General features: G+C 47.9%; 1 protein-coding gene across 4 annotated transcripts in view; it reads left to right on the forward strand.

Moving 5' to 3' along the window:
- The window catches only part of NCKIPSD (NCK interacting protein with SH3 domain), a 60972-nt gene that overhangs the window by 44844 nt on the left and 2812 nt on the right, over positions 1–13316 (forward strand). For all 4 annotated transcript variants that reach the window (XM_052776781.1, XM_052776780.1, XM_052776782.1 and 1 more), the window contains 6 exons: positions 95–265; positions 1455–1541; positions 3016–3154; positions 8583–8663; positions 9978–10106; positions 12019–12111. In XM_052776781.1, the coding sequence (XP_052632741.1) occupies positions 95–265; positions 1455–1541; positions 3016–3154; positions 8583–8663; positions 9978–10106; positions 12019–12111 (700 nt within the window). The remainder of the gene's footprint in view (positions 1–94; positions 266–1454; positions 1542–3015; positions 3155–8582; positions 8664–9977; positions 10107–12018; positions 12112–13316) is intronic.

Genomic DNA, 13316 nt, shown 5'->3' on the forward strand with positions numbered 1-13316 from the left:
CTGCCAGTCCTGAGACAAAGATTAGAGGAAACAGGCACCCAAACAACAGCTAGCTGTCAGGACCCCACTAACCAGTGGTTTTGCTATTGTGCAGAATCTGAGTGCGGGGCTGCCCTCGGGACAGATCTGCCACGATGAGCAGCGGCTGGAGGTGATCTTTGCAGATCTGGCCAGGCACAAGGATGATGCTCAGCAGCGCAGCTGGGCACTCTATGAGGATGAGAACGTCATCTGCTGCTACCTGGAGGAGCTGCTTCGCATCCTGGTGAGTAAATTTCTTTCTTTACAGGCAGAGCAGAGCAGACAGCCCTGGTGAAGTTCCTTTCTTCTGACCTCCTTCGCCCCTGTGTTGCCATCAGATCTGCTGTTTTAGAGGGCATAGGTTTCTTGTGCATCCTTTACCATCAATGTGAAGCCCTGCCCTCCTGTGTGGGGTCTGCAGCGCTCTTGAGCTGCCTTGCACTTTACCTTATAAAGCTGTTCTGAAGAGAGTTATAGAGCCATTCTTCATGATAGCTGTGGTATTTACCTATCACAGGAGAATATAAGCCCTCAACTCCAAAAAAACCCAACCTCCCACTGAAAACCTAGAAGTCTGCTGTGAGGGTTGTAGCACTCCTAGGCCCATTTCAAATGTCTTCCATTTAAAACATCGTCTGTGGCTGGGAAGTACCTGTGGGGTGAGGCCCACTAAATGCAAAGAAAATTCTTTGGTTGCCTTGACAGTGAGCTTTAAAGCTATTTTTGTGAGAAAGTATAAAGTATCTCACCACATCTGTGCGTACAGGAGAGGTACATCCCCATAGTGAGCAGCAGTGGGAAATACTGTCCCAATGCTGTTGCTAGCATGTACAAGCCCATCTGTGTACTGTGATGATATGGGAGCTGCCACTCAGTGCAGTGACATGGTCTGTGTTACAGGTGCTGGTGTGGGGTTTGCTCTGGCACCTATTTTGTATTCCTCTCCAGTTCTGACATAAGCAGAACAGATATTTTTTTGCGTAATAAATGCCCCTGTCTTTGTGACTCAACATACGGCATGTGCCGCCTCGCTGTGGGCCTGCAGGGCGAGGCAGAGGTGGATTTTGTGCAACCATTCCCTCATAATTTAGGGGTGGGAGATGTACAATACTTCTCAGGATGGGAACGGTGCTGGAGCTGCCCTGTGTAACTGCATGATGCAGTCATCAAGGTGCTGCTCAGGTCATGGGTTTTTTAGATGTTTTCAGCCCAAGACATGTTGTATGGCAGAGACATATCTCAAGAATTCACTTTGATGCAGAATCTGGAGGGTGGCAGTTCTTGAGCTGTCTGTGCTCTGCCTTCAGTTTCTTTGTGAGATGGTTGGGCTGGGGCTACTGAGATTTGAAAGCAGCTGGCTTCCCTCAAGGTACCTGCAGCAGGCACCTTGCTGCTTTGTGCCACTGGGCTGACCTGTTCATTCCTTCTTCCAGACAGATGCAGACCCAGAAGTTTGCAAGAAAATGTGCAAGAAGAATGAGTTTGAATCCGTCCTGTCCCTTGTGGCGTATTATCAGATGGTAAGGTGGGAGAATGCATCAAATATCTCTTTTTGAGATTTCCCTGAAGATGCAATAGAGCAGGGTTGCTATGATGAATGTATGGGAGACATTCCCCCTGCATAGAGCAGTTCTGTGAACTAGATGGAGTTGCAGCACATCCCTTTTGTGTGCTGGCTAATGTCAATGCTATGCATGCAAGTTGTACAGAAGAGCAGAGAGAGGATGGTATAGACTTCGAAGCGGTAGCTAGCACTGTGAAGGGTAAAGCTTGCTGCTTTTATTATCTCCATGGGGGGACAGAATTGGCATCACTAATATCTAGAGGAAGGATTTCCAAGGATGCCTTGGGAAAGCTGACAGGCTGTGACTGCTCCTCTTTTAATTGATACACTCCTGTGCATTAGTGAATAGCTTTGCTTAGGAAAGTAGGTTGTGAGTAGAAGCCTTGGGAGTGAGGAAGGAAATCAGTATTCAGAGGAAGAAATGGAAGTTTTGCCTTCAACGTCTATGCTGTGTTGCTTTGCCCCTCTCCTTCCTGGAATGTGCTGTTGTAGGACTCTGGGGGGGGTTGGAAACTTGAGCCCATCTTGTCCCTAAGTCCCCAGCTACAGCACATCAAGCCTTGTGGCATTTAGCTTTCATGTGGCATTTCTGTGTCTGAACCCAGAGCTCAGCATCAGGAGGCTGTAGCGTATCTGAGAGCAGTGGGAAGGCAGGCTGGGTATAATGGAGCCTGCTGGCTTTTACTGCCTGCTCTCCTCTGACCAGGATTTCCAGGAAGCCTGACCAGATAGAGAGCAGTTGGGTCTCCAGTCCCAGCTACTGTCGTGCCCAGTGCCAGAGCTTGGCTCACTTCTGTTCTCTGAACCCTGGAGTTGTTGGCTGAGGCTGGAGTATGAAGGTTACCCCAGTACCAGAGCTGTGTGGGGGCTGCAGGTTGAGCGTCATCTTTGCTGGAATCCCTGCATGTCCCAAAACTTTCTGGTTTATACCCTCTGCTCGCAGCACAAACCCAACAGCTTCACAGTGGAGGAGCTGCTCCCATGCTGTTCATTAACCATCACGTGCTGAAGAGGGTTTGCAAATTTTGGGTTGTCAGGAAACTTCCTTCAGAGCAGCATTTGCAAAACCTCAGTGTGCTCAGAGAATCCTGGCTACCCAGCAAATTAAATCTCTGTTTGCTGGGGATGGGTATAGGTTGTTGATTTGTATCATATTTAGTGGATGAAGTGGGGCATTTCAGAACTGAGCTCTGGCTGCCACATGCCCTCTGACTGCATATGCCAACAACCTGTAGCCAGCCCAGTTGCGAATGTTACCGTAAAATGACTCCTGTGCTGTTGTTAAAAGCTAGTAGAGGTTCTGGGTTCACAGTCACCCTGGGAGGATCTGTGGCTTCCCAACAGTGGGAACTTCTAGCCAGTTATGTCTCTGCCTTAGAGTATAAGCCCTCATTTGGGACATCGTTTCATCTAATAAATTACTTCTGCAGGAACACAGGGTGCCATTACGGCTGCTGCTGTTGAAGTGCTTTGGAGCCATGTGCAACTTGGACGCTGCAGTCATCTCAACACTTGTAAACTCTGTGCTGCCGATGGAGCTGGCCCGGGACATGCAGACGCACACACAAGGTGAGCCAGAGCTGCTGTACCCAGGTCCCCAGGAATGTGTCTTTCCATTAGATGATTTACAGCAGCGCTGGTGGCCCCTCATTGCCTGACTGCTCTATGTGCCCAGTGCTCTGGGGAGAATGGTGTCTGTTTTTGAAGTTATTCAGGTTCTTACAGCTGTAAGTGGAGAATGCACGGGAGGGGATGTTTCAGTCCAATGGTGCAAGGCCTTCTAGCTCTTGAACATGCCATTAATGATCTGCATCACTACTTGTAGGTGTCTTAAAGTACATTTTGAGCTGTTCCAGTTTTGTTTCATGATGCTGACAAGAGACACCTGCAGATCTCAAGGAAGATCTCTGCAGCTTCTTGTAGGCAGTTTTTTTTCAGCACTCTACACTGGATCTTTGCGGTGTTTCTTGCTGGTGAATGAGATGTGTGCTGGTTAAAGGAAAGGGCCTTCTCTCCACCACTGTACTGAGAGAGATGGTAGTGCTGTTAAAGTGGCGGTCTGGGTCCTCTGCAGGATAGTGCCACAGCTCTCTTTCCCCAGCTCTTTGCTTTCCATACTCAGGCTTTGCCCTTGTGTTCCTTGTACTTCATGCTCCTGCTCCCTTTGTTAGGGTGACCTGCCCCTGCTATTAACAGGAACATCCTTCCTGCCCTTTAAGCTCCATGTGCTCAAAAGCTCAGTGGTGGTGTTGTGGTCAGATTTGCTGGCATTGTCCCCCAGAGCTCCTGCTTAGCCCAGTGTCCTTTATCTCCCAGCAGCCAGGAGCAGGTGCTGAGGAAGAGCCTAAGAACAAGGTGAACGTAGTAATACTCCCCTGACATTACCTTCCAGCTCCCTATGCGTGCCTGGCCCTGGCAGTCACAGCTTTACTCCCCATTTTGAAGTCAGCCTGTAGGCCAGCAGTGCTGGCAGTGGCATATACTACTTAAAGGAATATTGAAAATCCATTGTTTTGTGCTCGTCATGACCCACAGTTAAAGTAGCTGTTGAGTGACCATGTGTATCAAATCAGAAGATCCCCAGTGTTTGGAGCCTTGCTGCCTTGATTGCAGTCTGTAACCTGTTGGTTTGCTGCGGGCATCATGGAGCTGTGGAGAAGTATAATTTGATGATGAGACTCTGTAGGGATTGACAAGTCTGTGCAGAACAGGTACCGTCACACCCATTTCATGGGAGCCAAGTAAATGACCAAGATGACCACTTTGGACGTGCATAATAGATGTCCCTGTCCCCAGTATCTCACCACAGACTGTGCCAACCTGACTGCGTGGACTAATGGGGCTAATCTGGTGTCTGGAAAGGGGTATGAGAGGTGAAAATCAAGCCTGTTGCAGAAAGCTTTGCGCTCATCTTTGCTTAGATGCTTTGACGTGCAGGCATTTTCAAAGGTGGGGAGTGCCTGAAAAATAGTGTTTCAACTCAGGGCAGGGCAAAGCACTGGTGGTGTGGTGTGGGACTGAGATCATTACACCTGTGTTAGCTACGCCTTCTCTTTGTGCTACTGCTGCTTGTCAGTTCTACGGAGGGAACTTATCACGCTGTTGGTGTTTTTATCTGGTTATGCATGAGAAACTTCTTTTCTAGGCTGAGGTTTTACTGCCCAAGAAGCAAATACTACTTGGTTATGGGACTATGACTGTGCTTCTGCGGCAACATCACTCCTGATTTTGTGCTGCCAAGAATAAACTTTATCATGCATCCATCACTAATTCATAAAGATTGTCTCCAGTTGAGTGTCTTCTGCACGATGTCCAAACAGGCTTCACTCTCCTGCTCTGTTCCCTGAGCTGTCTTCGTATGGGCAGGGTGGGCTGGTCGCCCTTATTACTCCTTGCGTGGTCACAGTGTTGCTGTCCAGGGCGTTTTGCCAGGGGCTGTGTCATTCCCAGATAGCACAGCTAACTCAGCCTCTTGATATGATGGAGCATCGAGCTCTGACCTAGGTGATTTCTGCACACCTTTGCTAATCTCCACGCAGCGCTTCTAGTTGAAGCAGGCCTATCTCCCAGCAAGTGTTAGCTCTGCTTTGGGGACCTAAAAAGCATTGCAGTGGAAGTGGGTGAAAAGCAGCTCTGCTATGTCCTCTGAACTGCCAACATGCAGCTCTGCAGCATCTCTTCTTTCCCTAGCTTCGTCTCAAGGTGAGGGTTTTTTCCCTCGCTGTAATACATAGGCAGTACAGTCGAAGGATGAAAAGCTGCTCTTCCTTTGCTGACAGACTGCTTTTGGTTATAGAAGCCTCCCAAACTGGTGTCCTGATCCTGTGCTGCCTTCCTTGTGCTAAGTTTATGGCGGGCGCTTGTGCAAATGTCATCTGTTGTGGCATCCAGTCCTCTTGGCCTTCACAGCAGGGCTGCAGAGAAGTGACCATCCTTGACCCAAATGTGTCTGTCCTTCAGAGGTGTTTTAGGGCATTACTAGTTCCCTCCTGCCATTCTGGTGCTTATTGCTCCATGTCCTGCTAGCAAATGGCAAGCGGTACCTTGTGTGCAAACATGACCTTGAATCCTAGAACGACTTGAGCTTATTTTGGTACTAAAAACTAGGGAATAGCAGCTGATCCATGACATACTGTGGAATAGCTAATCCCTTCTGCGGATGGCAGGGGCCAGAGCAATTGGTGCCAGCACTAAGCAACTAGGGAGCGTTGAACTGGCTGCAGCAGCTCTGTGGGATCCCTCCTGGCTTGTTACTGAAGAGCAGCCAAGGCAGAAGCCCTGTGCGGGGATGCTGGGTGCCTTTGATGAGAAGGCACTTTACCCTGGGGCTGATGCAGGCGTGTTGGCTGCTGGCCAGTTCTTCTGCCAGATGCTTGGGTCTTACTGCTTCTGGACAGCCGCTACTTCCCTCTGCTGTGGCTGGCCTGCACATCTATCAGTGTTAGAAGAGCTTATAATAAGTCACAGCGAGGCAGAATTAACCAGAACAATTCCAAAGAAAGCAGACAGGGATAATCCAGTCTGTAATCGTGACTTTCTCCCTTGTTGCAGCTCAGTGTACATGCAAGTTGGCTGTCAGGCTCTTTTCACTTCAGTTGCAGACAGTTGTGTCTGCTCCCCGTGCCCGGATTTTGCACTGCTGTGTTTAGAGGTTGGAAGCAAGGTCTTTGAAGGCCTCTGACAAATACCTTTCATACATAATAGCAGCTTGCTTAGCAGTACCTCAGTAGGCTTCAGAAATGCAGGCTGGTGAGCGAACAGCCACATCTCTCCTGCCCTTCACGGCCACTTGAGTGATGCTTATCAGTCTGTTGTCAGCAGAGTCCCTCTGCTTCAGGAGAGTTGTATCAATGCTATTTACTTTCTTGCAGCCACTGGTGCTGGTCTGGAAGGAAAAACAAAGCTGTGCTTTGACTGGCAATTACTTTGTTGTTCAGCATGTTGAGTCTTGGATAAGTCTTGCTGCAGCTGGGACAGTCCAAAAACTTGTAGAATCTGTGCTGAGTGAGTGTACTGGATTAATCTGGATTTATCCCGAGTTCAGCTTTCTGACTGGTTTCAGCATCCTTTGATTCAGCACCATTAGGCAAATATGACAAGATTTGCCACCTAGTAGTGGAGTCTGCTGTCAACAGAGATGAATGGACATCAGTTCATGGCAGATGGGCCAAGGATGTGTAAAACTACACCCCCCCCCCAATTAATTTCTTCCTCCATATTTGCTACAGCCACGTGTTTATTGCTGGCTTCTGGTTCTCAGATCATTACTTCATTGCTCCTGATGTTATGAAAGAAAATGTTTTGTTCATGAAAGCCTTACTAGGAACATGGGAACAGCAGGTGCCTATGTGTACCTGCTGCAGTATCCTGCCTCTGACACCCAACTCTTGAAGCCATGGAGGAAAGAATGAAGAAACCGTGTGGTGAACAGTTTGTCAGATTCTTTTCTGCTACAGTGAGCTTTGGCATCACTGACATCTTACAGCTGAGAGCTTCTTATAGAAGTATGAATTATATTTAAGTCATTGAATATCCTCCCTCTCTGTTTACCGAAAGTAAACAGCAGTTTCCAGCTTTCCTTTGCTGCCACATGGTCTAGAGTGCTCTCCTACAAACTCTTAATCTCATTAATGCTGTAGTATCTCTGGTTAAGCCCCAAATGATCTATTTTTACTCAAAGTATTTGCTATTTGAAAACTCAGGCATCTTGTGGAGCTCTGACAAAGTCTGCATGTTCTTTGTTTATAGAGGCTTTGCTCACAGAGCTGACTTTCTAGGGGCACAAAGCTGGAATGATTTGCGAGCATTTTTTTTTCCCCATGCTAACAGTAAATCCGAGAGCTGCCAAGTGTTGCAAGTCCTTTGGCCAGTCCAGGAGTATGCAGTGACAGTGAAGGCATCAGCCTATGCAGTCAAAACCAAACTGCAGGGTGCAGGTTCTTAGAGATGGATCAATCTGTGCATAGAGAAGTGAAATGTCTTAAGGGGTTTGGAGCGGGTACTGGAACCAGCATGTATCGTGCAGGGAAGCGGTACTGTTGGGAGAAGCATCATACATTGAAGGGACTTTTTTCTCCTCTAATGAAAAGTAGTTTGGGTCAGTTTTTTTATATATACATCCGCAGATTCCTTTTAACAAGTGCCCCTAGGCTCTTTCTGGCAGATGTAGCTGAACTTTATTTAGCCAGTATGTGTGGTAACCTACTTTATAAAAATAATACTCCTTTCCTATAGTCTTCAGACTTGCTGAACTGGATGGAGGCTACATTTGATGATGGCACAGATCCTATTCCATGACTTTTTTTTCTTCTGCAAATATCCATTGAGATGTATCCATTAATTAAAATTCAGGAAAGGCACCGGCTGTGGTTCTGTGGAGCATTCACGTATAGCTGCTGCCAGCGAAAATTGTGTTGGACTAGCAGGCTGCGGGACGTATTAATGCTGGAGACACGTGTGGCCTGGGAGGTGGGCAGATGCACAGCCCAAGTCATGAGCAGTGATCTGGTCTCCCCAGAGACCTTTTATACCTCCAGGCAGAGCTGAGGTAGCGAAAGTAGAGCAGTGCAGAGATGGTAACAAGCAGCATAGCTGTCCGGGGGTGGTGTTGGGTGGAACAAGCAGTATTTTGAGGTGGCCAGATGGATGCTTTTTCTGGGTTCAGTAATTACATAACTATGGGATGTGTCCTGGGACTCTGCAGGGGCGGTTTTTAATTATTCAGATCGAGTCTTCCCAGATCCTCTTAAGTGGAGGGGAAAAAAATTGAGAATTCTTGTTGTGATTATTTTTAAATTGCTTTGGAAATGCATGGCACAGAAGGCATGTGGTGTGCTTAAACAGGGGAAAAAACACCCTTATAGCTCAGTAAATACAGAAATGAGGAGCAGTATAATCGCGTTAAATGCCTGTATTAAATGTGTGACTTCCCAGCTGCAGCTGGGGAACAGTGTTTCACATCCTTGGAAGAACTAATGGCAGGACCTTTATCTTGCAGATCATCAAAAGATGTGCTACTCTGCACTGGTGCTGGCAATGATGTTCTCCATGGGGGAGCCCCTGCCATATCATCACTATGGTAAGAGCAGCTTACACTTACAGCTTGGTAGGACAGCAGAGCTGATGGTGGGACATCTGGCGCCTGCTGGCAGACACAGGGAAGGGACCTTTCCTGGGGCCCAAGGTGGGGACATTTAGGGGAAAGCCCAGCACAAGCAGGCCAAGAGTAGGGTCTGCTCTTTATCAGTAGAGCCTGGCTGTTGAAACACTGGGCTGAGATGCCAGATTTCCAGAGATAGCAGCACAAACCTGGCTTAGAGCAGTGGAGGACTGATGCCATGCTGCAGAAGAGGTGGATTTGCCCATCACTGTGACTAAGCGGCATTTTGTTTTACCTCTGCCCTGCATGAAAGCATGTACCTCTTACCTGCCTTGGAGATGTTCTGCCTGCTAATGAGGCTGAGAGCCCAGATCGCTCTGTGAATGCCCACTAAAGCTGTCAGCTGCACAATGTGGCCTCTTCCTGGTCTCCCTTCTAACAGGATGGTGCAGCCCTAAGTGTTTCAAGCTCTTAGGGAAAGCGGAGACGATTAAGGGTATTGCTGTCAATAAGGAAGTGCAAACGTTGTGCCAGATCTGCCTGTTTAATCCTCTGTTCTTTCATTCCAACCTTCAGCCAGAAAGCCCTGCCTGCCTGCTTCTTCCCCAAGCCATGTTGTGTTCCCTGTATTTGGGAAACTCTGGGCTCATTTTTCCTAGAAAAGCAGTAGAGATTTTTATAAGCATCTCCTCAGCAGCTTCACCTTAACAACCTAGTAAACACATACAGGATTCAAGCTGGTGCAGTAGAGATGGTGGAACGAGCCTCCACACCTCCTGCTTTTCTCTCCTTGTGTAACCCTGGCAATTATTTCCTGCAGGTGGACTTATTTGCATGAGCTCCTGAGCTTTCCTAATAGCTAAATTGAAAAATGGGTTATTACTAATGATCTGGATGATTACCTTTTTTTAAATAGATGCATTAAACCAGTGGTCAAGAATACAAATATCTTCCTACCTGAAGCCTTCATTCATCACTGTTGCAGCAGTGATGCTGCAATGACAGCTAGAGCAGGATTTGGTCTTTTATTTACTCCAAAAAATTGCCAATGGGGAACCAACTTTCAGCGTTCCCCTGCACTGTGGATAGTTCTCTGAACCACTTGTCTCTCGCACAAAAACACTCAGTTGTCTGTCTAGTCCACTTGCAGGGTTGTTAAATTCCCTGGAGGCTGACACTGGCACCCCACTAATGGTTTTTAAGCATAAAAGCACGGAGAAGTGGCTTGCATGGTCCCTTGTTGCTTGGTTTATTTTCACTGTGCTGTAAATGCCCCTCTTTTTCCTTGCACAGAACATCTCAACTCTCAGTTTGTGCAGTTCCTGCTGGATGTGATTGAGGATGGGCTGCCCTCGGACACCACCGACCAGCTACCTGACTTATTTGTCAACGTCCTTCTGGCCTTCAATCTCCACATTCCAGGTTGGTTTGGTGCTGCTCTGCCTTGGCAGGATTTCAGTGGTCTGGAGTGAGGGTGTGAAGAATGGGGAAGGAGAATATCACTGGGTCTTCATGGTGCTATGATAACCTCTCAAGCTCCTCTAGCCTCTGGCAATACACTGTGTTTAAATATTGTGCAAAACCTTAGAGGAAAAAACGGTCTGAGAGCCCATGTCCAACCAACTGATCCTCTGGGGCACAGCAGCTCTGTGAAACCCAGCAGATTTTTCTCTGTACTTTCATACTGCCTGGATCAAAGCAGTTGCTGGGCTGTACGTGCAGAACATGAGTGGGGTTAACTCGTAGGCACAGCTGATTTGGGAAAGAAAATGATTCAGCAGGCATTTCTTGGTACCAGTCCAGAAAGAAAGTCCTCTGCCTTCTGTAGGTCTTGACAAACCTTCTGCTTACCCTTCTGTACCTCTTGAAGTTCATTCAATGCCTATGTGTTGGGGCCAGGCTCTTCAACATTGGCCTGAGCAGCACTCTCTCCTGATTGCCCTCGTTCTCTGTGCTCCCTCCCCTGCTGAGCTCCATGAGAACAGACAACACATCTGGTCCCTAGAGAAGGGCATTTGCCCTCTTGCTGCCTGAGAGTTTTGAAGCCTGTTGTTAGAAGATTGTAGTGTATTTCCAGGTCCTGCTAAGAGAGGCCACTCCTTAACCCAAAATCTCCTGTTGCTCCAACTGTCTTTAGTTAATTACTTCCTCTCGTTCTGCTTCATGGCTTTATCCTTGGCTTCGTGGAGCGAGGGGAGGATAAAGCAGCAAGGACGTGTCCAGTAATTTACCTGTTATTTTGGGTTGCGCTTCATTAAAATTTATGTGAAAGTTTCTAATTTCATGTGAAAGTTGATTGCACAGAGACTGATTAAGCATATCTCTGCTGCTTTCATTCATTACCTCTTCTCACACTTACCCATATACTTCCTGGCTGCAGTAATTAGGCAATAATGCATGACAGGCACCGTGTTTCTGGGGGATTATTGCCCACCTGGGGTGTAGCTGAGAGCAGTGACTTGTTCTCTATGCTAAGATCATGTTAAGTGATGTTCAGGTTGCTTATTAGTGGATTGAATTTTTTATTCCTCTATCTGCAAGATTCATCTATCATACAGTTCAGTGGTGCAGCATTAGTTCAAAAACTCTCCTAAAAATGTATTACATTGATGCCCTTCAATGTAAAGGATCCTAAAGCACTTCACAGCCTGTGAAATATTATAGGGTTGCCAACCCTGTGCCACAGACATAGCCATGCTGTGCTGTTTGGATGCTTCTGAGCATGCACACTCACACAAATGCATAAGGTCTGCTAGGGTGAACATATTGTAGTTACGACAAATCACCCCCAAAGCAGGCTAGGGGACATTTCCTAGAAGAAGTCTTCAGCCCCTACACTTGCACAGCCCGGTGCTGAGTGCTAGGAAGAAGAACTTTTCCCTTCTGGCATGCTCCTGGGACCTGGTCATCCCTTATGACAGCTTGCAAGGCAATAAATTCCAGCAGGGCACTGCTCGTATGAAGTAAGAAGATACCAGAGAGTGAAGCCCTTGGCTTTAGAGGGTTGTGAGCAGAGGTAATGTTTGACAACATAAAGCCTTTGCAAGGTATTTCACAGTATTTGGCTGGCAGGACTGGAGCCCATGTGAATCAGGTGTGCATAGAAAGCACAAAGTCCCAAGTGTTTCATGCATTGTTTCCAGATTTATTTCACCCTCCCTCTCCCTGCCCACCTACTGTGGGGCTGAAACTGTTTGTAGCCTGATAGATAGACTGTGGTACCCCAAAGCTCCCGAGAGCACTGATGCGAATTAGGACCCCTCTGCTAGTTTTTTTTTTCATTACCATGGTCTTCAGGAAACAAAGGGATATGCTGAACAGGTTTCTTCCTTAGTTCCAGAACACAGTGTGATCATGACTACAATAAGCAAGCACTCGAATGTCAAGACTTTCACAGAAAAGCTGCTGCTGCTGCTGAACAGGGGAGGTGAGTATTTGCGGCACTATTACATGCCTGGCAGGGGGTGCAGCTAATGGTGACTCAGGGAAACGAGCCCAGTGAGCCCAGTGCTCGTTAAGGGGTAGGATGTGTTGCGGATGCAGGTAGCTGAGGAGCTGTCGGCTCAGGCAGGGTGTGCTGCTTCCTGGTGAATTTGTGAGGGTGACAAGCAGCATTGCTGAGGATGGAGCTGCACAAAGAATAAAGTGATGCTAATGGTATCTAGGAAGAGAGGAGAGGGCTGCTGTTTCCATGTACTTCTGGGTCAGATCAGCCCTATCTTGCAGCATGGCCAGCTGCAATGTAGGCGAGCTCTTGTCTGGGAAGAAAGCTGGTCCTGGGCCATTTCTGTCCTTGGACAGACAGGACTCCATCAGCGCTGGCACACAAACCTCAGCCCATGCTGGCAATCATCTGCCCCGGGGGACAGATCCAGAGGGAGGTCTTGCCTTCTGAAAAGCTGCTTAGAGTGGAACTTCCCATTTCAGAATTGCCGGCAGAGGGTTAGCTTTGTGTCTGCTCCAGGCATAGAGTGAAATCCACTGTATGTGTAGAGCTTTTGCAAAGCAGATTGCTAGAAAGCTGGAGATCTCCGCAGGAAGAGCAGTGCCAGGTATTTCTGCCTGTGCTGCGTGCCACTATTGTGCTTTCTAATACCTTCTGGAGCACAGGGGCTTTGCTGCCTGAGATTCATTTTGTTGATTTGCTGGTAAATAACTCATCCTGTGACGCTTGCAGCTCATCTTACTCCGGCTTTAGTTCTCTTTGGGGTTGGAAATCATTGTCTCCACACTGTATCAGCCTTATGGCAGCCGGCTTCTCAGTGCTCTTGTCTGGCCTCCTCCCAAAGCCTTTGTTTAGCCCTTTCCCGGCCAGATTCCCTGCAGGGATCACCTTACTGTGAGGGGCTGGCAGGAGAAAGAGGGGGGCCACAACCTAATGAAGATGCTTCTCTTTTGCCTGCCTTCCTGACAACTGCTGGGGGGGGGGGCTGCAGTGTCCCAGAGCCCCTCTTGGGGTCTGCAGGGACGTGTTTTGGAAGACAACAGGATGTCGTGGCTCATTTAAACTTGGAAGTGTTTCTTTTCTTGCTTCTGGGATAGTACTAGCCTGGTCTCTGTGGTGAAAGCTCATTTCTGGTACAGGCTCTGATGGGCTTTTCAGAGGGGTCATTGGACCAGACTTAATAAACC

The sequence above is a fragment of the Harpia harpyja genome, chromosome Z (genome assembly GCF_026419915.1).
Source record: "Harpia harpyja isolate bHarHar1 chromosome Z, bHarHar1 primary haplotype, whole genome shotgun sequence".
NCBI lineage: Eukaryota > Metazoa > Chordata > Aves > Accipitriformes > Accipitridae > Harpia > Harpia harpyja.